The sequence below is a fragment of the Panthera pardus genome, unplaced genomic scaffold, assembly GCF_024362965.1.
Source record: "Panthera pardus isolate Hobbes unplaced genomic scaffold, ASM2436296v1 HiC_scaffold_11, whole genome shotgun sequence".
NCBI lineage: Eukaryota > Metazoa > Chordata > Mammalia > Carnivora > Felidae > Panthera > Panthera pardus.
This window is the reverse complement of record NW_026526666.1, coordinates 104,650,484-104,674,767: the sequence shown is the minus strand read 5'-3', so window position 1 is coordinate 104,674,767 and position 24,284 is coordinate 104,650,484. Positions and strand designations below refer to the sequence as shown.

Sequence of the window (24,284 nt, the reverse complement as noted above, 5' to 3'; positions counted from 1 at the left end):
CAGGGGACGGGAGCCCCGACGCCGGGCAAGCATCGGGCCGGCCACAGGTGTGCTGGGCGGGACCCTTCAAAGCACGACACCCAAGAAAATGCCAAGTCAGCCCTGTGAGGCTGTGGCACCCCCTCACCCAGCCCTGGAGAGGGAGCTGCCAGGGGAGGGTGGGCCTATGCCCCCGGGCTAGACTGTGCCCTGCGGGCTGACACGCCCCTGCACCTTGCCCACCGCACCAAGGCCTGGGGTCAGCACAGGCACGAAGGTGGTCTGAAAATTCACCCAAATGCACGTCCCAGTGCGTTCAAATGGAAATTTAGCAATGGGCCTTTCCGGAAAAGGGAACCTGGAGACAGGTCAGAAGGAGGCTGGCACTCGCCATCTCTGGGGCTGAGTCCTGGGACCTCAGATCACATCAGTGAGTCACCAGGCACTGGCTGAGCCCCTGCTGCATATAGGGCCTCGGGCTCTGTGCTGTGGGATGGGTACATGTAAGGGCTGCAGCACGAAGAGGCTGCATTAACAGAGGTATCATATCCAGAAGAGAGGAGGTGAGTCTTTCCCCGTTTTCTTATACTGGCGTGGTACCGGGTTCTGTTCCGAAGACCACATTTTGAGAAGGATTTTGGCACATTTTGAAGTGTCTTGGGGGAACACGCCAGGATGATGAAAAATCTGGATACCACGTCACGCCAGGAACGTCTAAAAAATGTGATGAAGGCAGACAATGCAACGATCTGTATTGGGAGGGGGTGAGCTCCCCGCCCTGAAAGCATTCCAGAGGCAAGACATCAGCTTCCTTGGTCTGAGGCCCCCCCCCCCGCCTCCCCCCTGCACAAGGCGCAGTCAGGACCTTCAGGACAGAGACCAAATCCGATTTGCTCAGAGCTGTATCTCCGATGCTGAGCCCAACGGTCAGCACACAGTAGGCGCTCAATAAATACCTCCAAGCGAAAGGAGAAGGAAAGCAGGAAGGGGAAGGCGTCTTGCTACAGATGAACCCTGGGCTGGCCCCAGATGAAGGGCTGTGACATCAGGAAGAAGGGAGGTGGCACGGTCAGGGCTCACCAGGACGTGCTGCCATAACGAACACGCCCCTTGCGCCTGGGGCTTCCAAGGGCGCCGCGGCGGTCCTCCACGAGCCTTCTCTTTCTGGGACACCAGCTGCAGGAGGAACAGAGCAGGGACGAGAGGCAGACCCCGTGACTAGGCACAAACACACAATGGCTCCTGAGGTTTCGGCAGGCGGCCTGTCACCGGCTCAGTGGGGCAAGAGGATGTCTCTCCCACGGAGAGGGCTCCAGCTCTCCTGAGCAGGGCTGGGCCTCCCGCAGGATGGGGAGCCTGGGAAAGAGTCACGCGGGCTTTCCCCCTGGAAAGGTGCGGGGAGGGGGGCTGCACAGGCAGAGTGCGAACAAGAGGGGTGGGCTTCACGGGGAAGTGGAGGCCGCTGCCCCTGCTGGATGGGCACGGGCGGTTCCCGAGCAGGGGCGAACCGGGAGCACTCTGCCGTTGCCACACCCTGGGTTGGTGTGGGGCTGGGGGTTGGGGAGGCTGGGTGACAAAGGACATTCCGCCCCGGCCTGGCGGAACGACAGGTCACCTCTCCCAGCCCCTGGCGCCTCCGGCAGGACTAAAGATCCTGATTCCTGAAATTAGCCTCTGTGGCAGCCTCCGCCCGGGGGACCCACTGTGGACAAGACCCGGAAAGGCCAGGCTTGCCGGCTGGGCTTGACTTTGCACAGGCTAGCAAGCACCTTCCTTCCCAAGCCTCGGTGGCCCTACCTGTAAAATGGGGGTGATGAAAACCACTGGTGTGGGAAACAAAGGCAAAAGAAATACAGAAAAGGTTAAAGTCCCTTTGCAGCCCACTGACAAGTACCTGAGACAGGCAGAGCGACCTTCCCCGAGGAGCTCAGCTGCCTCGATGTCAATGTGCTAAAGGCAAAGGGCAACCTTGGCTTGACATTAGCCTGACCTCCAGGATCCTGTAAAAATCCCTTCCTTTATCCCCCCAAGATACATGTTGGCCACCAGCCTCCAAGCACGTGGCCCACTGACAGACATCTAAAGGGTCTCATGACTAAGGTTTTACTAGACAGGAGTAAATGGCCTTATCCTAACAGCAGCTGGCCCCTCAAGGTCGTGGACACCTTGCTTCCAAAGTCCTTAGAGGCTTTCCCAGTCCCTAATCCCCGCCCAACCTGAAAGTATGTAACCAGTCACTTCTCACAGCCCCAGGACAGCTCTTTCTGCCCACGGCTCCTGTCCCCGTGTTTTAATAACACTGCCTGTTTTTGCACCAAAAACATCGAAAGAATTTTTTTTCTTTTAAGTTTTTGAAACTGTATTTAAGTAATCCCTACACCCAACCCGGGGCTCGGACTCACCACCCCAGGGTCACACGCTCTCCCCGCTGGGCCAGCCAGGCACCTCTCAAGTATTCCTTCTCGACCATGGGCTCCCGGACCCCAACGTCTCACATCAACAACCGCGAAGAGTGTTTTGTGCGGTGCTGGGCCGCCCTCCGGCCGCACTTTTGAAAGAATCCAGAAGGTGGCGCCTTTCCTGCCTTGAGAAGATCAGGTTCCCCTCTGCGCCGGTCGGCTTCCAGGAGGGCTTCCTGGAGGAGGAGGCAGGCTAGCCAGGCCGGGAAGGAAGGCGGGAGCCCGCTCAGGGTCACTGCCCGGCCACGCACGCCCCAAGCCCGCGGGCGACGCCGGCCGGGCCGCAGCGGGCGGGGTGGGCGGTCCGGGGGCGGACACCTGCGGCCCGGCCGCGGGGTCACGTGAGCGCCGGCCGGCCAGGTGGGGACGGTGACGCAGGTGGCCCGGCCAGGTGTCCCGGGCGCGCCCGGCCGTCCGCTCCCGCCCGGCCCACGCCCTGCCCGCGCGCGCGCGCCCACCCACCTGGGCGCCCACCTGGCCTGCGGCCGCGCGCGCGCGCGCGCCCGCCCGCGCCTCCCCTCCCCCCACCCCCACCCCGGCCCCGGGGCCGCGCAGGGAGCGGGGGGCGGGGCCTGGGAGGGACCGGCGGCGCTCGGAGCGCGGCCCGGATCGGCCGCGGGGCCGGGGCGCGGAGCCCGGAGGCTACACCGGCCCGAGTCGCCGCCCGCTGGCCGCCACGTCCTCCGCTCGGCACGCGGCGCAGGTGAGCCTGGGGACGGGTGAGCGGGGTGGGGGCGGGGAGGCCCGGGAACCCGGGGGCGCCTTTCCCGCCGTCGCCCCGCGGTCGGCGAAACTTGGCGGCGCCCTCCCTCCGCCGGGGGAAGGAGCCCGCAGCCCGGGCGCGGCCCGACCCGGGTCCCCGGACCCCACCCCGCGCGGCCTCCGGCGTCCTGCTGCCCGCCCCCTGGCTCCCCTCGAGCCCCGGGGGGACGCTTCTGTCGCAGGGTCTCCTGTTTAGACATCAGAGCCGGGAGACCCTTAGGAAGCCCCAGGACCTTTGGAAATGGAGGTCAGGAGCGGGGACAAAACCACCCTCCCCCAAACTCCGGGCAATCTGCTGCCCAAACCCTCTTTGGCCTCAAGAGTCAGCAGCCCCCGAAACGAACATCCTCCCACAACAGACCAAAATCCACCGCCTCCCCCACCCGGTGGATGTGGTGGGCAGGCCCGGGTGGGGGGCAGGGGTGCTGTTCACTCTTACCTGCTAGGGGAGGAGGAGGGAGGGGTATGGGAGCAGCTTCTGGAGCGCCGGGGGCCCCATTTACTGCTGACGCCAGCCTCGGCTTCTGCATCCGGGAGGCAAGAGCCCCCTTTGAGATTTGGGTGGGTCTCAGCCCAGCACCCGGCATGGGGGGGACCTCTTCATCTGACTCGAAGCCCGGGAAGGCCTGATTCCTCCCTCTCCTTGAGCTGAACAATCTGCCCCTCCTGGTGTGGGGGTTCGGGGGGCGCCTGTCGGGGACCTGGCCGGGACCAGCAGGAGGGCGTCTGACCCTGTCCGCCCTGACACCCCGGGGCCGAGTGCTTAGGGGCGGGGACCCTGGTTCCGTATGAACTAAGGCAAGTTTCGTGAGGCTTCTGGACCTCGGTTTCCTCATCTGTAAAAGGGGGTAGTCAGGGTACCCACAGAGAGGGCCCCGACTCAGTTGCCGCTGAGCTGTTCTGGGGTTGCCCGCGGGCCACAAGAACAGGGCGACCTCTGCCCACGTAGATCAAAGGCGCTGCCCCCGGCTCCCCCAGGCCTGGTGGGAGAGCGCAGCAGGAGGTGCGGACCTCCAGAAGAAGTAAGGTCTTAAGTCCCTTGGACAGATGTCACCTGGAGAGTGAGAGGGACTGAGCCGAGCAGAGGGCCTCCTTTAGGGGAGAAGCCTGGGAGGGCTCTGGTCCCCGGGGTCATCTCCGCCCCCGCCCGGGAAGTGCTGTTCCCCAGCAGGGGACATGAGGCACAGGGGTGGAGGGGCTTGCTGGGGCCCCCACGTGTGCTGTCCCTGAGGGGCAGTCTGTGTGCGTGACCTGATGGGCACAGCCACTCACCCCGCGTCTGTCTGGGGCCCGGAATTTTAGTTTCGGTTTCCAGACGGATCGCGGCTGCTGGTCGTTTTTGCCCGTGGCAGTGACCGTACTCGTGCGACCGACCGTCTGTAAGAGCGTCTTTATTTCTGGTGAGACTCCCTGCCCGTCTGCGGGGCCCGCAGGACGGTCATCTAGGTCAGCACAGGTCTGGCTCCTCGTCCGGCTCTCTGGTGACAGGCAGCCTGACCCCCCCCCCCCCCCCCCCCCGGGTTCCCTCACCTGTCAGCGAGGGAACACACCCACCTTCCGGAAGATGGGGGAGGGACTGCAGACACTGCCGGGGAGAAAGCATTTGGAAGACACCTGCTGGTCACCTGTCCAAGCTCCCGTCAGAGTCGGGGCTCTGATTTCCCATCCAGAGGCTTCTTTGGGGAAATGGCATGCGTGTCAGCTGAGTCTGGGCCCGGAGCCAGGTTTATGGGACATCCGGACCCAGACACAGGAGCCAGGGGGCGTGGACGTCGCAGACTGAGCCGGGAAGGTGGTCTCTGTGACCGCTGCCCGAGCCTGGAAGCCTCACAGCAAGAGGCTTCTGCGTGGGGCGGGCCCAGCACGGCCCCTCCCTGCTGCCAGGCCGGGTGCCAGGCTGGGCATGGCCAGTGGGTCTCCCGGGCCCCACCAGAAAGGGAGGGGGCCTCTGCGGGGCTGGGTTTCCCTGACCCCCTCCGTGAAGGGGTGGAGTCAGCTAAGCTAGGCACTGCGGACATTTGCCCCAGACAGGTCCCCCTGCAGGGTGTTGACCTGCAGGGTGTTGACCCGCAGGCATGGTCTCCGCCCACACAGGCGGGGCAGCAAGTCAGGCCGGCCGCGACCTCGTGGCCTCTAAAACCGGCTCCGGATGTGGCCAGATGTCCCTGGGGGGGAGGGGGGGGCAAGGCCACCGCAGTCCCTGAACCACCCCTGGCCACCTGGCAAATGGAACCGTCTGCTGTGTGCTCTGCGACTTACACCCAAATCCTGCCCCCAGATTCCGTGTGACTCTGACGGTTGAGCTCGGCCCTGCAGAACTACCCAAGTACAAGACCATCAGCGTGGCCCGAGTCAGCCTGAGCAAAGACGAGGGTCTGGTGCTCGGGAGGCCGGGCCCCACCGGGCAGGGTGGGGTCAGCCGGACCTGGAGGCAGGGCAGAAGGGACAGAGAGGCCCCACGGACGGAGTGGTCCCAGTGGCTGTGGGAGCAGCTGTGGACAGGGCCACAGGGCCGGGCGGACTGATCTCCTCTGTCAGGCAGCGGGAGGGCGGGCGCTGAGCCCACGGAGTCCAGGGAGCCCGTCTGGTGAGAAGAACGCAGGAGCCGGGCACCGGGCTGCAAGGACCCCCGGCACCAAGTGCCGCTGAGGCCCCGCTGACCCAGCCACGTGGTCCTCCCTGACCCCGCCTGCTGCCCCTCCTCCCTCCCAAGTCTCAGGTGCCCCTCACCTGTCCCTGCACCTGTGCCTCGGACACCGGGCCGGCTGCGGAGTGGAAAAGGAGAGTCAAATGCCATGGATTCCAAGGACTCAACAGGTCACCGCCCACCCGGTGCGGAGACAGCAGGAAGTCCCCTGAAAGTCACCTAAAAGGTGGCGTGGATGGGTGTGGAAGCCCCCGCGATGCACCCTGGTGGCTTCTGCCGGCTCAAAGCTAAGTACCCGTGTGGGTGGTTCTGGGCACGGACCCCAGGGCCCCCCGGGAGGATGCGGCACCGGGGCGAGGGCAGCAGGACGGAGCTTGCACCACCACAGCCAAGAGCTCGCTTCTCACCGTGGAGCCCAGCCGTGTGTGCAGATGTGAACCGAAATCATCCCTGGGCCTGAAGGACCCACACCCCTCAGGAAGACCGACACGCAGCACGCAGCCCTCAGGGCCCCGGGTGTCTCTGGAGGAGCTGTGCTGGGGAGCAGACCCGCCCCTGTGACCCCATGGTCGCCGCAGGGCAGCTGGCCTCCCTCTTGGGAGCTCCGTTGCCCGGACAGTGTGGCTGGCATGTGCCCGAGTCCGTGCCCTCGGCCCCTCCCTTGCACTGGGCCCCGGACACCAGGCCAAGGCCGGCAGCCGGTGAGGACCCAGGGAGAGCCGCTCTGCAGAGCCGACCGGCCAGAGGAGAGGCGGCGGGTGGGGACGCGGGGGACGGGGGTCCCCAAGGAGCATGGGGGGCAGCAACACTCCCTGCGTGGCACCGTCTTCCCTGCTAAAGTTGAAGCAGACAGCCAAGAGGGACCGGGAGGGCCTGCTGCCTTCGAGCTGGCGACGGAGGCCCATACAGGGACGGCCAGGGAGCAGAAAAGAACCACAAGCGACCTTTTCAGCGTCGACAGAAGCCGTAGCACGCCGCGGGGACAGGGCGCTCTGGACAGCTCTTTGCAGGACGTGCTGGTTTCTGGAAGGGTTGGAATCTCCCACGGCGTGGGCAGAGAATGAAAACCCAGGACAGAAGAGGCTGCAGTGTGGAGACAATGCCAGAGGTTGGAGTGCGGGATCCGGGCCGTCCCGGAAAGAGGGGCTGGAGAAAACAGGCGGGGGAAAGTTTGCACGAGAGATCCCCAGGATGCGCCCAGACCTGCGAGGCCCGAGGAAGGGGCTGGAAGGGGGCACAAGTCTGTGGCTCAGGGAGTGCGTGTGGACCTTTCCCCACGAGTGCTGGTGCTCCCTGTCACCCCCCCTCCCCAGAAAGTGGGAGCCACACCTCCACAGGGCAGGGGACGCCCCAGGCTGTGATCGTCCAGGGAGCCAGCGTCGGAGCGTGTCTGGTGTTTTCCCAGGAGCAGAGCACCGGACAAGAAAGGAGGCCTCCGGATTCTGGAAGAAAATAATCTCCCACGGGACTCTGAGCTCAGCAGGTTACCAGCCCCAGGGACAAAGATCTGCTTCCCGTGAGGCTACCTCGTAGCCTCAGGAAGGTGGGGAGCTCCAGGACCGTTCCAGGATGGGATCTGGGGGCAGGGAAGGGAGCGCCGGGGAGAGAGGCCAGGGTCTCTGGGAGAACCAGGGCTGATGCCCTGATCGCACGGAGTGTGTGGTCCAAACACGCGAGGCAGGGACACGGGAACGCATGGGGAGTTAACAGGAGGACAGCCGCCGGTCAACAAGAGGGAATTATTAACAAGGGGAGGCCAGGCGCTGGCGTCCTGCTCGGCCCAGCCGGCTGTACTAACACAGACACCCACGGGTCCTGCGTACCGGGCTGGAATCCCGTCCACACGGCAGGGAGAGGCTGGCCTGTGCGATCAGGGGATCTCAGAATAGCAGACATCGGGGAAAAGCTGTAGAGCCCGGAGAGGTGGCCTGTGGGGGACAGGGCAGTGGAGGAGGGGACACCTGTCTTTCACGGTAGGCCTCTCGGTGCCGTGTGACTTTTGGACCTGTGCCCGGGGAGTTGTGAGAACCCTGAGGTTAGAAGGGAGGTCAGAGTGTGCCCAGGTCAGCTGCACACACCCCCCCCCCCCCGACAGCTGGCTGCAGCCGGCCCCGGTCCTGGAGGTCCAGCAGAGCCCTGGGATGGCACCCACTCCTCTTCGGGCCTCGGTCCCCGCGCGGGTGGCACTCCAGGCCTGTGGGTGTGGCCACCTTACTGAGAACGGAGGTCACACCCCGCAGTGGCTCACCCGACAGGTTCCTGCTGGGGCACCTCCTGTCCCCAGAGTAGACTTTGCCCCCTGCTGGGAGCAGCCCTGCTACTGGCTGTGTCCGGGGTCTGGGGTCCAGGGTCCGGGTCCAGGGTCTGGGCCCAGAAGACCCAGGCCTAGGGCCTGAGGTGGGGATGGGGCAGGTGGAAGGCACAGTCACAGTGCTGGTTTTCAGGGCGACGAGGTGAAATGCCCCCACGGTCAACGCCTCCCAGACTAAGAGGACTGACCGAGCCTTCGGGCTCCCCACTCGGGGGCACTTTGCTTGGCCTGCATGGAGGTCAAAGTCTACCAGAAACCCCTTTCTCGGCCAGGCCTGGGTGAATGCAAAGTTTACGTGGGGGTGGGTGAGCCAGGGTGGGGGACCGCCCGCCGCTGGCTGCCTGGGACTCAGAATGTCCCCAGGAATGTGTGGGCAGTCCTCCCTGGGTGGGGGCGGCCAGGGCTCCTCAGGCAGCCACACTCGCCTGTCTGGGATGGCTTTAGCTGAGACCCTGTGTGCTGGGGGTCGGAGCACAGGCAGCCAGGCTCCCGGCTGCTGCTGTCACCCCGGCCGGTGGCTGTGGCTTAGGACCCTCTGGGGCCTGGCTGCCCCTCAGGGAGGGGTTCTGGAGCCGAGGCCGGGCCGGGAACTTCCGATGCAGGGTTGGGCGGGGAGTGTGGGAGGTAGGCTCGGGCTGGGACCTGCCTGGCGTGTCCTGGGACGGATGGCAGGGGTGTCCCTGGGGTCCAGGGAACCGTCGACTCCAGAGGCCCGGGAGGCCTGGCGCAGGCCCGGGCACCTCTGGCTGCGTGTCCCCCTCCGCCCCCCCGGGGCAGGAGAGGGCAGGTGACCGCCTCGCTCCCACAGAGCTGTCGGATAAACTGCGTCTCCGTTCCTTCCCAGATCGGCAGGGCACGTGGCAAAGGATGCTGGGCAGGAGCTGTGCGCGGAGTCTCAGCCACCTGGGCTGCAGATTCGGAGACTTGATTTTTCCGCCTGAAAAATGGGCTTCCGGCCTCGTGTGCACAAGCCCCGTGTCTACAGGAAGCACAGGAGTGGCGGCTCCGTTTGCTTGCATTGACGTTGAAAGGAGGAGGTGCAAAGGAGTGCGTCTCCCGCGGGCCTCCAAGGTCCTCCCGCCCCTGACTGTGGCCCTGGCTCCGCCCGGCGGCTGGGGCGTCGCTCCATCGCAGCCCTGCAGCCCAGGGCTGGGCTGCGACAGCACTTGACTCCCCCGAGCAGGAGCCTTGCTCCCGAGGCTTTGTCACCATTCTGCCCACGTTGCCAATCTTGAGCGGGAGGCACAGAAAAGAGCCGAGGGATGTGACGGTCGCTGGCTGGAAGCCGGTGGCCGGGAGGCCTGTGTGGGCCCTGCCCCGCCCACAGTGGAAAGGCAGCGGCGGCCCCGTCCACACCGCAGGGCCGTGCGCCCTCGGCCCGGCACGAGCCAGACCGAGCTGAAGAGCCGGCCCCAGGCCGGTCGGCGGGGCTCTGCACGTGTGAGGCGCTCGGGGTCCCCGGAGGGACGGGCATCCACGGGATGCAGGGAGACCGAGTGGGGGCTGTGGGCCCTGGGTGTCTGCAGACGCCCCCCTCCCCCCTCTGCATCCAGGCATAGAGGGACCGTGCCCAGTGGGCTTTTGAGACGGGGACGGTCGGCCCTGCTCAGAGTCCGTGAATGCGGGAAAGTCCGGGCGTGTCACTGCACACGCAGAAAGGCCGCCTAGACAGCCGGCCACGCGGGAGTCACCACGCGGGGCGGTGAAGAGAGAGGGTCTGGAATCACACAAGCCAGGGGTCAGCCCCCAGTTTCCCACGCGTCCCGTCCCACACCCCGGGGGCTCCTGGGCTTCTTGGGGCCTCGTGTCTTCGTTTGCAAACCGAGAACGCAGACGGCCAGCGTGTCCCGCGAGTGAGCGAGCTGACACGACCTCCCCCAGCACGGCGGAGCCTGGCCCTGCGTGCTCTGGAACGTGGGGGTGCGGTGGAGGCCGGGGTCCTGGGAGCCCCACAGACAGCTTCGTTCGCGGTGCTCACGGTGACCAGGAGGAGGTGGTGCCAAGATGCCCAGTGTCCGACCCGGCTCGGGCCGGCAGGGCCCCGGGGCCACGCGCCCCTCATTGCCGCACGCTTGCACCCCCCGGCCTGGGGGTCCGTCCTCGGCGTGGGCACCCACCAGAGGAAGCACGGGGTGGGGGGCACGCCTGTCCTCCGCCCCGGTCCCAGCAGCTGGGTCCCGGCAGGCCTGAGCCTCCCGCCCCCCGCACACCCCCCTCCCGGCCTCCGGGCCCTGCATCCCGAGCGGGGTCCCTGGCCGGGCGGGCGCTGAGAGGAGGTGGGCGGGGCCCGCGGGCAGGAGGGCCACAGGGTGTGCGTGTCCGCCTGCCCTCACCTTTGCCCTCTCGCCCCAGGACGCCGTGGCCACTCAGCATGTCCCAGCGACACTCGGACAGCTCCCTGGAAGAGAAGCTGCTGGAATACCGCTTCCACTCCGAGCTGCGGCTCGATGCCAGGGGGAACCCGGCGTCCGGGCTCCCGATGGTGCGGGGCGCCCTGCAGCTCAGGGACAGCGAAGGCTTCCAGCTCGATACCTCGGTGCCCCCCGCTGTGTCCCCTAAGGACGAGGAGCCACGGGCTGTCGTCCTGAGCACGCAGAGCCCCGCGGCCCTCAAGATGGGCACTCAGCAGCTGATCCCCAGAAGCCTGGCCGTGTCGAGCAAGGCCAAGACCCCGGCCCGCCACCAGAGCTTCGGGGCGGCCGTGCTCAGCAAGGAGGCCGCCCGGCGGGACCCCCGGCTCCTGTCAGCCCCCAGCTTCTCCCTGGACGACATGGACGTGGACGCGGGCCCCGGGGGGGCGCTGAGACGGAACCTACGGAACCGATCCTACCGGGCGGCCATGAAGGGCCTGGAGGCGCCGGGCGGGGAGAGGGGCCCCCCTCAGCTCAGCCCCAAGCTCCAGGCCCTGGCGGAGGAGCCCAGCCAGCCTCCCGCTCGGTGCCCGGCCAAGAATAAGGTAGGGGGCCGTGCCGCCTGGACTTCGGGGCGGGGGCCGTGCCGCAAGGGGCCTCGGGAGCTTGTAGGCACAGACGGAGGCTCACTGTCACCCTCGCTGTCACCGCCACCGTCACCTGTCTCATGTGGCTGCCATTCAGTGAGCACCTACTTCGCGCAGGGTCCTGACGTGTATCCGGTTCGGTCTGATGGGCGGGCTGCGAGCGGAGTGTGAGTGTGCCCGCTTTATAGATGAGGCAGTCGAGGCTCGGCGAGGTCGGGGGGTTTCCGTGGGACCCCGGGCTCGGGGGTCCCCGCTCTCAGCTGCAGCGAGGAACGGAGCGTCCCGAAGGCAGCCTCTCTCTCTGAGCCCCGAGGGGAGCCGGCCTGTCTGAAGGACGAGTTTCAGTGCTGACCTCACAGCAGCACCTGGCTTCGGTGGGTCTGCCCGAGGGGCCCCCCAGGTTGGGGACTCAGGAGACGCGTGACGCCCTCTCTGCGCGCACGCCCTCCCCGCCCCGCCCGACAGCCGCTCTTACCTCGGTGCTCTCGAGAGAACGGGCCGGGCACAGGGCTGGTGGGAAGGGGCCCCCGTGCCCAGAGTTGATGTTCCGGTGGCCGCCTCTCCGGGGGCTGTCACCGGGACTGGGAGCCGTGGCCGCGGGCGGAGGAGAAGCCAAGCCCACCCGTCGGAGTACGTGCAGAGGGGACCCCCGGGGACCACCTTGACTGCAGTCCTCAGATGCCCGTGGCCTTGGAGGTGGGGCGCGGCTCCTGCCAGGCCTCCCTGAGATGCCCGGGCCCCAGAAGCTGCCTCAGGACCTAGGCACACTGCAGCCACCCAGGGCCCGTCCAGCTGCCACGTCACTCCCTCGCATCAGACGTTTCCTGACTTCCTGCACAGCTGGAGCCGGGGTGCCGAGGGCACCCCTGTAGGTGGCTCCCAGCGAGGTCCTAGGGCAGGGAGGGGGCAGGCGTGCACCAGGGTGCTCCGGTCTGGGCTGGGGGAACCTGGGGGGCCAGCAGAGCACGGAGGAGGGGCTCCCCAGGAACTCCGAGCAGGGGCACAGAGGTGGTCCGGAGGCAGAAAGCAGAGGGTGAACGCTGGGTAGGTGCCCAGACCCAGAGGCAGGAGGGGTAGGGGTGCTGGGAGCGGGGGCACGGGGCCCGGGGTGGGGGAGCAGGGCCCAGTGTGGGGGGAGCGCCACACATTCCAGACCCACAAGGGGAGTTTCAGGCCCCAACTTGTTGAAGAAACCTCTCCCTTTCCCGGAACCTGCATAGCTCCGAGGTCGGGAAAAACCGTGTCCCGGCCAAGAGGGCAGGCTCTGTGCGGCCAGCTGCCGGGGCCGGGGGTGCCTGAAGACCCTGCCCGCCCCCACCTGCCCCTGCAGTCCTGCCAGCAGCTGCTGGGACCCCAAGCCTGTGCTGGGAGCTCGACACTAACCTGCCAGTCCCTGCCCTTTCTGCTTCCCCCGGTGTGGCCCCGGCTCCCACCCTGGGCCTTCTGAGCCCCCTCCAACCACACCCGTCCGGCCTTGCTTGGGCTTCTCTCTAGACCCAGTCGGAACAGCCTGCTGTCCTGAGCACCGCTCTTGATCAGTTCAGGCCTGCCTGCCTCTTCCAGGCAGCCCTCCTGGGTCTGCCTAGCTCTCAGTCACCCTGCCCTACCTGCTCTAGCCTCTGCTTGGTGGCCGTGCGTTCCTTGTGGAGCTGACGTCTATCGAGCACCTTCCACGTGCCCAGCAGGGGCCCCCTCCTGTTGAGCATGCCTTCACATGTGGTGCTTTGAGATCTCCGGGCCCCCAGGGTGGCCTTGCTGTGGACTCACACCTGCCCCTCCTCCCCACTGACGGCCGCTGTTTCCGGGTCTCTTGTTTGCACAGAGGACACTGGGGCGGAAACGTGCACACAAGGGCTCCTTCAAGGACGGTGAGTGTGGCCAGGGGACGTGACCTCAAGAGGCCAGTGTGGGCCAGGCCGGGCGCAGCTGAGGCTGGTCTCGCCGGGGCTGCTGGGGGGCAGGGCAGTCTGGTGCGGCGCAGGGAGAACAGGCCGACTGGGATTTCTCTGGGGGCTGGAGGTCCTGGTGGCTTGTCTCATCGTGTAGTTCTGACGTGTCTGGAAAGTTCCCTCGGGCTCTTCTGTGCTGTTCCAGGGGCAGGGGATAGACAGAGCGCCCACACTCACCCCAGGAGACGTTTGTCCAGCGTGCATGTGTGTGCCAGGCCCGTCTGCACCGGTGCAGCCAGGGGTGCTGGCCCCAGGGTGTAGACACCCATGCTGTGTATACTGCCCACGGGACACAGGGAGCCCAGTGTTGGGGGCTCAGGAGGGCCCGGAGCAGTGCATTTGGCCTGCTGAGGGGTGATGCCAACGGGACCCCACAGGGGAGGGGCCCGCCCGCCAGGATGCAGCACCCAGTGGCTGTGAGGGGGCAGGGTTCTTAGGGTGCAGGGGCTCAGCCAGGAGGGGGCCCCCCTGTGTGGACAGCCACAGGCCTGGGGGTGGGGAGGCGTCAGGATCCGGGCCTCCTGCCCCAGGGAGAGGAGCGGTGGTGCCCAGTCTCAGAGCCGGGACAGGAAGAGAAGGGTTAGGGTTGGTGGCCCTGAGCCAGGCACCAGCTGGCCCCCGGGGGGCAGGGGCGGGTGGTGATGGCTGCAGAGTGGGAGAGCAGGAGACCGCACCTCGGGTCGGAGGACTCGGGAACAGGCGTCCACTGCCCTCGGCCCAGCCTGGGAGCAGCCCCCACCGAGGGCGGCCCCCACGGCTCTGATTGGTCAGCTCGGCCCTGGTCTGAAGGTGCCACATTCTGCATGGGGACACCAGCCCTGTCCTGGGCTCGGCCGGGCACGGCCATGGGAGCCAGCCAGCCTGAGGGGAGCCTGCGGTGGGGGGCCCTGCACCGCCTGATGCCCTCGGGGTCTCCCGGGGAGGACTCAGCCCGCAGATTCCCGGGGGGAACCCGCTCAGAGCCCCCAGGCCTGCCGGTGACACACCCCCCGTCCCCAGACCCCAGGTTCTACCAGGAGATCCGGGAGCGGGGCCTCAACACCAGCCACGAGTCTGACGACGACCTGCTCGACGAGCCGTCCAGCCCCGACGGAACCGGCAAGGCGGACGCCCCCATCGTGGTCAAGAGCTACCGGCCGGCGCAGATCACCTGGAGCCAGCTCCCGGAGGTGAGGCCAGGACGGTGGGGTGACGCTCTGTGTCCGAGCCCACGGGCGATTGGCCCCTCAAAGCCGGTCGGGGTCCTCCTCCCCGTGAGGGGAGGAGGCTTCCAGAAGTACCCTCCTATGCCCAGCTTGCAGGGGGTCCCCCTTCCTGGCACCCTCAGAGCCGCCCTGCTCCGAGGGCACTCTGGGTCTGGTCCCGAGGGAAGGAGAGCAGCTGGGGGCCCGTGGCCTCGGCACATGGGTGACGAGCCCCCCACAGGTGAGCCCCTGGCCCTCGCCCGACTCAGAGTGGCCTGCGGAGCTGTGGGCAGAAGGACCCCCCTCCGAGGCCCGGGAGAGCGGCGGGAGGGTCCAAGGGGGGAGATGGCAGGGGAAGGGCGAGGGCCCTGCCCTAGGGCTGTGGGGGTCTCCGGGGAGAGCTCGGCTGGGACAGAGGCCCTGGTGCTCTGAGCAGGTGTGTGTGGGGAGGTGCCTGCCACTACCCCAGGAGGGCAAGCGCTGGTGACCCGTCCCCTGAGGGCCCGGGGACAGAGCTGCACGCAGCCTGGGTGCGTGGGTGGTCTCCTGGCATAGATGGTCCAGGACCCCGCACCCTCAAAATGCCGGCAGATTCTGTTCCTGGCCGAGCTCGGGGGATCTCAGCCAAGCCTCTGGGCTGGACGAGGAGGCAGGGGGTTACCCGGCCCCCCAACTCCCGGCCCAGGCGCTGGTGACGGCCTCTGGCCAGCCCAGAGGGGAGGAGGGCAAGGATCAGGTGGCCCTGGGTCCTGCAGGGGGGTGCCCCTGGGCCGTGGGGCGGCCTGGCCGGCTCTGCAGGGCCACCGCGGACACGCTGTGGCCGAATGGGCAGCACGCGAGTCAGGGAAGCCAAGGGCCGCTGGGCCTGCAGGGGTGGAGAGCTGGAACGCCTCCCCTACCTCCCGGGCAGGACGCACGCCCACCTGGGCCAGGTGTGTCTGAGTCATGGCCGTGGCTCACCGCTCAGCTCTCCCGGGTGGCTTTGGGCCTCTCCGCCCCCGGGACAGCTCTAGGGGACGGAGCCCACGCTCCCCACCCTCGGGTGTCTGTCGGCCATCCCCTCCAGATGCCTGTCTCGTTCCTCAGCCGCCCCGGGGCTCTCTGGAAGGGAGGATGGGCTTCCGGGATGAGCACCCCGTGACCCCCAGGCCTGTGCCCCCCTCAGGTGGTGGAGTCCGGCATCCTGGACAGGCTGCCTGCTGAGGAGCGCAAGAGGCAGGAGGTAAGGGGGCTGGGGGCGGGGGGAGGGGTCCAGTCCTGTGCCCAAGACTTGGCGTGGGTCACACGACGCACGGGGGACGGTGGTCGTGGGGACACCTCCTGGGCCGGGCACTGGGACGATGGCTGATGTCCTTGGCGGGGTGACGGGGCCTACCGTCGCCCCTTCTCGGATGTGGGTGCGAGTCCTCGCCAGCATCACGGCTCGTAGCCGCTGAGCCAGAGCACGTACCCAGGTGTCGGGCTGTCGTCCCCACGGCCACACTCCCAGCCTTGCCCCGGGTCCGGCCCGTCCCGCACCCTGACCGCACCCCCGAGGCGCAGGGTGGCCCCAGCAGCCGCTGTCCTCCCCGCCAGGCCATCTTTGAGATCCTCACGTCGGAGTTCTCGTACCAGCACAGCCTGGGCATCCTGGTGGCCGAGTTCCTGCAGTCCGGGGAGCTGCAGGCAACGATGACCCAGATGGAGCGTCATCACCTCTTCTCCAACATCCTGGACGTCCTGAGCGCCAGCCAGAGGTGAGGCCCGCGCCCACAGAGGGCGGGAGGGCTGGGGCTCCAGGACACTCCCGGTCCGGGACTGCGGGGTGGACGGATCGGAGCTGCTGCCCGCCGGGAGGGAACGCGAGAACCTTCTCGGGCCCTGAGGCCGCCGACAGCTGGCCCAGGGACAGGCTGGGCACCAGGCCCGCGGGCGCCCCGGCAGCCCCAGCGCCCTGTCCCTTGGATGTTTGAGAGGGTGGAGTTCCTCCCACGGGGCACATCCCCACCGGGACATCGGGTGAAGGCGGCCTAATGACGAGGCGGGCGGTGCCCACGGGGCGGGGTGGGCGGGGGGGGGGGGGGCCCTTCACTTGCACCCTCGGGTCATGTTCCTCCCGGTGTTGTCTGGGCCTGACCCGGGGCTCTGGTTGCAAGGTCTGGGGTGGAGGAGGGGCCAGACCTGCACGGGCCTGTGCGTAGCTGTGTGCGTGCATCCGTGCACCCGAGTGCGTGTGTGTGTGTGTTTGTGCAGGTGTGTGCGTGTGTGTCTGCACATATGTGCCTGCGTGAGTGTGAGTGTGGTTGGTAGCGGGTGCACGTGTGTGTTTATTCCCATGGAGGGCACAGCCCACGTATGCACCCTTGTGCACTCAGCTGCACCCAACGCTGGGTCCCAGGAGACCCCGGGACACCGTCCCTCATGCCCCAGCATGCTCTCTAAACTGCATAGGTGGGCCCCACGAGCCCCCCTCTGCAGACTAGGGTGGGGCAGGTGACAGAAGGTGGCTCAGCCCCGGTTCACTCACATCAGCATCAGACCAGCCCCCCGAGCCCCCCAGCCCCCGCTACCTGTTGCCCCATGAAGCTTCAGGGCCGTGCGGGTGGGCGGGGGGTGGCTATCTTGTCCCTGGAGACAGTCTTCCTGCGGAGCCGCGGTGACCAGCCCCAGGGAAGCTTGCAGCCCCTGACTCCGTGGGGGGCCCGGGATGGTGGCTGCCCCTCCGTTCAGCTCTGCCCCTCAGCCCCGTGTCCGTGAGGCGCAGCAGAGGCCCCGGGGCCGCCGTAGGCCGGCTGTCCTCTCTGCCAGGCGGCCACGTGGTTGCCTCTGAGCTCCCCAGGGCCTCTGGCTGGCCGTCGCTGTCCTGGGGTGGGACGTCCGGCCTCCTGTCCGTGGCCGAGGCCGAGTCACGGCTGATCTCGGAAGGGAGCCCCAGGGGGAAGCGGGGCCTGGGGGGGTCCCTGCCGGGGAGTCCGCCCAGAGCCCCCACTCCCACCCTGAGCCGGGCAGAGGGAGCCCGGGCTCCGGGCCGGACTGACCCAAGTCCAGGGCATGAAGCCAGAGCAGCAGGCTCCCCGTCCGGCCTGCGGGCTCCCCCGGGGTCTCCGCCAGCACCGCGTGGGAAGTGGCCTCGGAGTTGCCCTATTTCTCAGGCTGAAGGAGCTGACCCGTCCCGGGGTTTCCCCGGGAAGGTCACGGCCAGCCACCGGCCTGGGCAGCCGGTCCCCGACGGCCGGGCCCCAGCCCGCTCTCACCCCTCAGGTTTTTTGAGGCCCTAGAGCAGCGGCACAAGGCGCAGGTGTGCGTGGAGGACATCAGCGACATCCTGGAGGAACACGCGGAGCAGCATTTCCACCCCTACGTCGCCTACTGCTCCAACGAGGTCTACCAGCAGCGCGCCCTGCAGAGGCTGATGTGAGCGGGGCCTCGGTCTCGGCGGGCCTCGGTCTCGGGGGGCCTCGGTCTCGGGGCGCGTTCCTGCGGGCTCCCCCGCCCCTCCCGCCGCCCTGACTCCGGAAGCCCCGTTCTCTGTCGCAGGAGCAGCAACGCCGCCTTCCACGAGGCCCTGAGGGAGATCGAGAAGCGTCCCGCGTGCGGGGGTCTCCCCATGATCTCCTTCCTCATCCTGCCCATGCAGAGGGTGACCCGGCTGCCCCTCCTGACGGACGTGAGTACACGGCGCGGACCCCACCCGGGGAGGGAGGTCGGCCGGACGCCGGGACGGAGCTGCCCGGGTCCCCCTTCCAGTGGAGTGGAGCACGGCACGCCCCCTCCCCCACCCCGTCACTCAGTCGTAAGACGGCTTTGACATTTGATAGCCTCCCCCCACCCCGCCCTCCCCCCCGGGCTCTGTGCCGGGAGCGGCGCCAGCACTCCGCAGGTGTTCGTCCCCGTACTAGAAGGTTCACGAGGTTCCTTCAGGTGGATGAGTGAGAACCAGGGTTGCCCGGGCCTCTGCCGAGTGCGGGTCCTGGGCCGCTGCCTCCTTTCCAGGATCCTCGGCCAGTTGTCCCGGCTGTGGGCCCCCAGGGCAGCCCGGGTGCCCGTCACCTTCCCTTCTGTGCGTGGAGCTCTGAAGAGCTCACTGGAGTGGCTCATGCCTCGGAGATGCCTGCTCAGTGCTGCGGGGCAGGTGGGGGCGAGAGGCATACGTGCAGGTGCACGCGTGCACATGCTTGTACACATGTAGGCACACACGTGTGCTCAGGCTCGCACACATGCAGGCGGACGCGTGTGCACATGTCCACACGCTCACACACACGCAGGTGCACACGTGTGCTCACGCTCGAAGACATTCAGGCGCACACGTGTGCTCACGCTCGTATACATGTAGGCGGACGCGTGTGCTCAGGCTTGCACACATGTAGGCACACGTGTGTGCTTAGGCTCGCACACGTGCAGGCGCACACGTGTGCTCACGTTCGTATACATGTAGGTGCACACGTGTGCTCACACTTGCACGCGTGTGTTCACGCTCAACATGCAGGCACACGCGTGTGCACATGCTCACATACATGCAGGCACACATGTGTGCACACTCATACGCATGCAGGCAGGTGCACATGTGTGCTCACGCTTGAAGACATGCAGGAGCACACGTGTGCACACACTCGCACACATGCAGGCGCACACGTGTGCTCACACTTGTATACATGTAGGTGCACACGTGTGCTCAGGCTAGCACACATGCAGGCGGACGCATGTGCTCAGGCTCGCACACATGTAGGCGCACACGTGTGCTCACACTTGCACGCGTGTGTTCACACTCGACACGCAGGCACACACGTGTGCACACGCTCACACACATGCAGGCGCACATGTGTGCACACATACGCATGCAGGCAGGTGTACACGTGTGCATATATTCGCACACATGCAGGCGCACACATGTCCACACGCTCGCACACGCAGGTGTACACACGTGCTCACACTCGTATACATGTAGGCACACGCGTGTGTGCACGCTCGCACACATGCAAGCAGGTGTATCTGCGTGCACATACTCGTACACGTGCAGCCGTGCACACAGCACACAGAGGCAGCGTGTGGCTCCCGCTTAGAGTGCCATCTTTCCAAGCAGACGGGACATCAGACCTCCCAGGTCCCTGTGGGAAGCGTACAAAGAGAGGCCACGGGGACCTCCCAGACCGGTCCAAGACAGCCAAGGACTGGAAGGGCTGGGGTCCCGGGAGCGTGCTCTCTCCAGGTCCCACGAACCAGCCTGACCCAGCAGAGCCGTCTGGGGGCTGTGCACCCCAGGGCGGCCTGGCAGGAGCCCTCTGGACACTGGCCCTCGACCCCCCTGCGGCCCCGCCCGGTGTGACGTTAGTGGAGGCGCCCCTGCCCGTGCAGGCCCCTGAGCCTGGAGGACAAAAAGGTCCTCGGCGCCTCACGTGTGGTATCCTCTCTGCAGACCCTCTGCCTCAAGAGCCAGGGCCACCCTGAGAGGTACAAGGCCGCCAGCCGTGCGCTCAAGGCCATCAGCAAGGTGAGGAGGGTCCAGGGGAGAGGAGGGGGCGCCCAGACCAAGCCCGGGCCTGAATGCTGCCCCCCTACCCCCACCCAGCAGTGGAGACCCTGAGGGCAAGGCAGGGAGGGAGGGAAGGTTTCCGTGCCGTCATCTCCAGCTTTTCTCGGAGGGAGTGGAGCTGAAACACGATGGGCGAGCCCGTGGGGGCGGGGGCGGGGTGGGGGCGGGGCCGGGGCGGCCGGCCGCTGCCCACGGCACAGCCTGCTCTCCCGACGCCCGCCTGGCAGCTGGTGAGACGGTGCAACGAGGGAGCCCACAAGATGGAGCGCACAGAACAGATGTACACCCTGCACACGCAGCTGGACTTCGGCAAGGTCAAGGTGGGCACCCCCACCGCTCCTCGCCCGGCTCGTCTCAGGTCAGGGGGCCACCGCCTCTCGGGGCTCCGGCTGGAGGGAGGCCCCTGCGGGCGCCCGCACCGAGGGGGCCGGGGCCTCTGCCTCCCCAGCACCCTTGTGACTCCCACCCCCTTGGCCACAGGCTCAGCTTTTCGGCGCTCCTGCCCGAGGCTCAGTGGGTACGCGGGTCTCTCTGGCCTGTGCCCCCACCCCCAGGGCTGCAGGCGGCATGCTGGGGTCGGGGGGCAGGACGGTGTCCGGGCCGGCTTGCGTCTTGGGTTTCCCCGTGAGGCCAGGAATAGCCCGTCAGTTCTGGGGCGGGGGCCTAGGCATCCTAAAGGCCGTCCCACGCAGGCAGGGCTCAGACTTCTGTCCCCCATGGATCCCCCACCATCCCATGGTCCAGGGGTGGTCCCACCGGCTGCCCAGGACCCCGCTGTGCCCCAGGCCACCGGGATCCCGCTTCCGCAGGAAGCACCTCCTGGGGAGGGTGGCGCCCAGCAGAAAGAGAGGAGCAGACAGACGCTTCCTCCTGGGAACTGCTCTACGGGAGTCAGGGCCTGGAGGCAGCTCTGTGGGCCGGGCCTCAACTTGTCATCAGCCGGCAGAGGCTGCCCAGCGGGCTGGAGCAGGTGCTGTGGGCAGGGCACGAGGGCCACGGAGTGACGGAGGGAGGCCACAGAGGTCCGGACGAGGGTGTGAGGGGCTCTCCGGCTCAGGGGGTGCTCAGTAGGTGCCTGGAGAGTCCCTGGGCCCGGCCAGAGGCAGGGAGGGCACCCACCTGCCTGGGTGGCCGAGCAGGATCTGGGCCGGGGACCTGGCACAGCGCAGCTGCCCCATTTGTGCCTGTCGGCCAACTGAATAGCCCTTTGTTTGAGGCGAGGACACATCTCACTGTCCTCCTCCTCGGTCCAGCCCGGGGGGAGGGGGCAGTCACCTAGTCCTTGGAGGCAGGGATTGGTGCCCACCCGGCCTCGGTACATCCTCGCCCACACCCCGACCCCCCGACCGCCCCGACTCAGGCACCTCCCCGGCCCTTCCTTCCAGTCCCTCCCGCTGATCTCTGCCTCCCGCTGGCTGCTGAAGCGTGGGGAGCTCTCTGTGGTGGAGGAAACCGGGCTTTTCCGAAAACTGGCCAGCCGGCCCACGTGCTACCTGTTTCTGTTCAACGACGTCCTGGTGGTCACCAAGAAGAAGAGGTAGGCCGCTGTGGGTGCCGGGCCATGTGGCCCCAAGACGGGGACCGGGAGGGGCCTGGGGGAGTCACCCGGGCCTCCTCAGAGCTGGGGCACACGGTGGGGGCCCCCTCCCAGCCTGGCCTGGCCCCGGCAGCGGCCTGGGTCCCCCTGCATGTGACGTGGGGCGGCCAGGTCTCTCCCTGTGCCTGCAGACCCGGGTCTGCCCACCCAGGCCACGGGGACGAGAAAGCGCACCGCCTGTGCTCCCCAGGGGGTGGGGAGAGGGGGGCAGCCCTCAGGAGCGTCCTTCTGGCCCCCGTCGGGCGGGGGACCCGGGCCGCCCACACACCCTCGGAGGCATCTGGCCGCCCCCTTGTCTCCCTGCAGCGAGGACAGCTTCCTGGTGCAGGACTATGCCCAAGTGGACCACATCCGGGTCCAGAAGACGGAGGCCTCCGACCCCTCCCTGCTGGGGGGCGGCGGCAGCCGCGGCTCCTCCGTGCCGCACCCCTTCCAGGTGACCCTGCTGCACAACAGCGAGGGCCGCCAGGAGAAGATCCTGCTGTCGTCCGACTCCGCGTGAGTCGGGGGGAGGTCCCGGGGCGGGGGCGGGGGGGGGGGGGGACCTGACCACGGAGGGAAACACGGCAGGGAAGGGAATGCCAGGAGGGGGACAGCCTGACCAGCACAGCGTGGCCCGGGGAGGAGGGCCTGGCAGAGGCACCACAGTGCAAAGGTCCTGGGGCAGGAGGCCTCTGCCAAGAAGCAGCCGTGAGGCCAGTGGGGCTCGAGCATGGGCGCCAGTGGTGGGGGTGATGAGGTCAGAACAGGCTGGGGGGCGTTGGGCAGCACAGGGAGGTGCCAGCAGGGAGGGGGCTCAGCGGGCAGGGGAGGGAGGGACGGTGGGCTTGGGACCCAGCGCCCGGGTTGTAGGGGTGCAGCTGCTGCCTGACTGTGACCCTGGGCAGATGAGACTCGGGGTCGGCCTGACTCGGTAAAGCCTGTCTGCTGCCCCTCTTGCCTGTGACTTCCCACACCCGGCCCCCGAGGGAACTGGTTTGTGGGGGGTCATGAAAGGATGCCAGTGTCCCGTGAACTTCATCATCACTGTGGGTCACAGCTCCAGGGCCGTGGGGGACGCCTGAGGAACCCCGGGGAGGCCCTTTGACCCCCTGTCCCCGCACAGCACCACACTGGGGGTGGGCCGTGTGAAACCAGAGGTCCCCAGGCTGGCGGGATTGGCCTCGGGGCCTCACCCACGCTCTGTCCCGCCCCAGGAGTGACCGGGCCCGCTGGATCGTGGCGCTCACACACAAGGAGAGGCAGAGTCCCGCCAACAAAGGAGGTGAGCGCCCGCCGCGCCGAGAACAGGGCTCGCGGCCCCTTCCCCGGCCCTGGGCAGGGGGGCGGCACGGAGCTAAGAGGTATTGCCCAGCCCTCCGTCCGTGCCACTGTCTGCCCCCAGGGTGACCTGCCCAGGTACGTGTGTATCCGTCTGTGCGCACAGACCCAGCTCTGTCCCAGGGCCGCCTCGTCCGTGCGGGGGAGAGGACCGTGCCCCGTACCTGGAGCACGCAGAGCCGGGCCGGCCCATAGATCGTCAGCCTGGCTCCAGCCCCGCCCCTTAGGAGCCACCTGCCCCCTCTGCCGGGCAGGGGCAGCCTGTCCCGTGGCCTCCGGGGGAAGCTGCCACGTGTCCCCAGCCCAGGCCCCGCCGAGACCAGGCCACGGGGGATGTGCTGGGAGGTGGAGCCCACGTCCTCCCGGGGACAGCTCTGCCCCTGACCCCCACCCCACCTGCCCCCGCAGACCTGCCCCAGGTGGAGGTCACCAAGGCCTATCTGGCCAAGCAGGCGGACGAGATCACCCTGCAGCAGGCGGATGTGGTCCTGGTTCTGGAGCAGGAAGACGGTGAGTGGAACGGCGCTGGTGGGGAGGCCCCGGGCAACAGTCCGCCAGCCCCGTCAGGGCCCAGGGCACACGCGTGTGGGCGGTGCACCCTGACCCTGGCCCCCTGGACACAGTTTCTGCCACTGCTCACGGTGCTCCAAGGCCCCCTCGGCACCCTCCCTCAGGGTGTCCTCAAATGTCCCCAAGTCACGGGATCAGAATCAGGTCCTTTGTCACTCTGTGTCGTAAGTGGGCGGAGGGTGACTGTGCTACTCCCGGGGGCCCCTGCACACGCCCGCACGGGGCATGCGCCGGCATCCGGGCCGAGCTGCCGATGGAGGACCAGGTGCCCGTGTGACCCGGAACCGGGCCCCCTTGGCAGGAGCCGGTGGTGATCCGCTGTAAGGGAGGGGCCTCGGCCTGGTGCCTTCTGGAACAGCGCCTCAGAGGGCATCGCAGCCCCGCCCTCGTGCCCGGACCCCGCCCTCACCCGCCCCACGTCTGTGTCCAGGGTGGTTCTACGGCGAGAGGCTGAGAGATGGGGAGACGGGCTGGTTCCCCGAGGACTTCGCCCGATGCATCACCAGCCGCGTGGCCGTGGAGGGCAACGTGCGCAGAATGGAGCGCCTGCGCGTGGAGACAGACGTGTAGCCCGCTCTGCCCGGCGATTCGAGGGGCGCAGATCCACACCCCAGTAAGCGGCCCGGCCCCCAGGAGCCTGACAGCCCGCGGGTCTCCCGAGGCTCTGGGGGCTGCAGTGCCGGCTGCAGACGCATCCGGTGGGAAGCTCGCACGCACCGTCCCCCCCCCCCCCCCCGGGGGCCACCCTCCCCCAAGCTGTCAGGGCCACGCCAGCTTGGCCCCACGTCTCCCACACGTCCTGCACCCACCGCACCGCCACGCAGGGCACGTGACTGGACGCAGGACGTGGCCCGGCTCCTCCCTCGCCTCTCCTGCCCCCCACGTGGGACCGAGGGCCCCACTCTCCGAGAGGAGGTCCCGCCTCAGGGAGCGGACTCTGGTGCCAGTGCTGAAATCCTGACTGAGGTTTTCACAGACATTAAAGAAAGTATTTCTTTA

The 24,284-nt window shown here is 67.7% G+C and overlaps 1 protein-coding gene and 1 long non-coding RNA gene across 5 annotated transcripts; one reads left to right on the top strand and one right to left on the bottom strand.

Moving 5' to 3' along the window:
- Nucleotides 1-940: 940 nt before the first annotated feature.
- On the bottom strand, nt 941-5,223 carry LOC109273990 (uncharacterized). 2 transcript variants are annotated; one of them, XR_008420905.1, is made up of 3 exons: nt 4,755-5,223; nt 3,640-4,577; nt 941-2,614 (listed from the first exon to the last, which is right to left on the bottom strand). It is a non-coding gene; the product is annotated as an uncharacterized LOC109273990 (long non-coding RNA). The 2 variants fall into 2 exon arrangements; XR_008420906.1 differs by lacking the exon at nt 4,755-5,223 and having other exon boundaries at nt 3,640-4,254; nt 4,473-4,575.
- Nucleotides 2,797-24,284, top strand: ARHGEF16 (Rho guanine nucleotide exchange factor 16). Of its 3 annotated transcripts, none has more exons than XM_053899077.1 (15): nt 2,797-3,141; nt 10,511-11,114; nt 12,979-13,024; nt 14,105-14,274; nt 15,455-15,511; nt 15,865-16,025; nt 17,530-17,682; nt 17,806-17,935; nt 19,682-19,756; nt 20,026-20,118; nt 21,184-21,335; nt 21,702-21,893; nt 22,592-22,659; nt 23,124-23,225; nt 23,716-24,284. In XM_053899077.1, the coding sequence occupies exons 2-15, from the start codon at nt 10,530-10,532 to the stop codon at nt 23,853-23,855; spliced, it is 2,124 nt and encodes a 707-aa protein (XP_053755052.1). In that variant the 5' UTR covers nt 2,797-3,141; nt 10,511-10,529; the 3' UTR covers nt 23,856-24,284. The 3 variants fall into 3 exon arrangements, with proteins under 3 accessions (XP_053755052.1, XP_053755054.1, XP_053755053.1); XM_053899079.1 differs by lacking the exon at nt 2,797-3,141 and adding an exon at nt 4,495-4,600; XM_053899078.1 differs by lacking the exon at nt 2,797-3,141 and adding an exon at nt 6,867-7,390.

Bases quoted from the DNA above. Each gene is read 5' to 3' on its own strand.
- ARHGEF16 (XM_053899077.1), top strand. From the start codon at position 10,530: ATGTCCCAGCGACACTCGGACAGCTCCCTGGAAGAGAAGCTGCTGGAA. The intron at 17,683-17,805 runs GTGAGCGGGGCC...TCTCTGTCGCAG, and splicing joins CGCGCCCTGCAGAGGCTGAT to GAGCAGCAACGCCGCCTTCC. The intron at 21,894-22,591 runs GTGAGTCGGGGG...GTCCCGCCCCAG, and splicing joins CTGCTGTCGTCCGACTCCGC to GAGTGACCGGGCCCGCTGGA.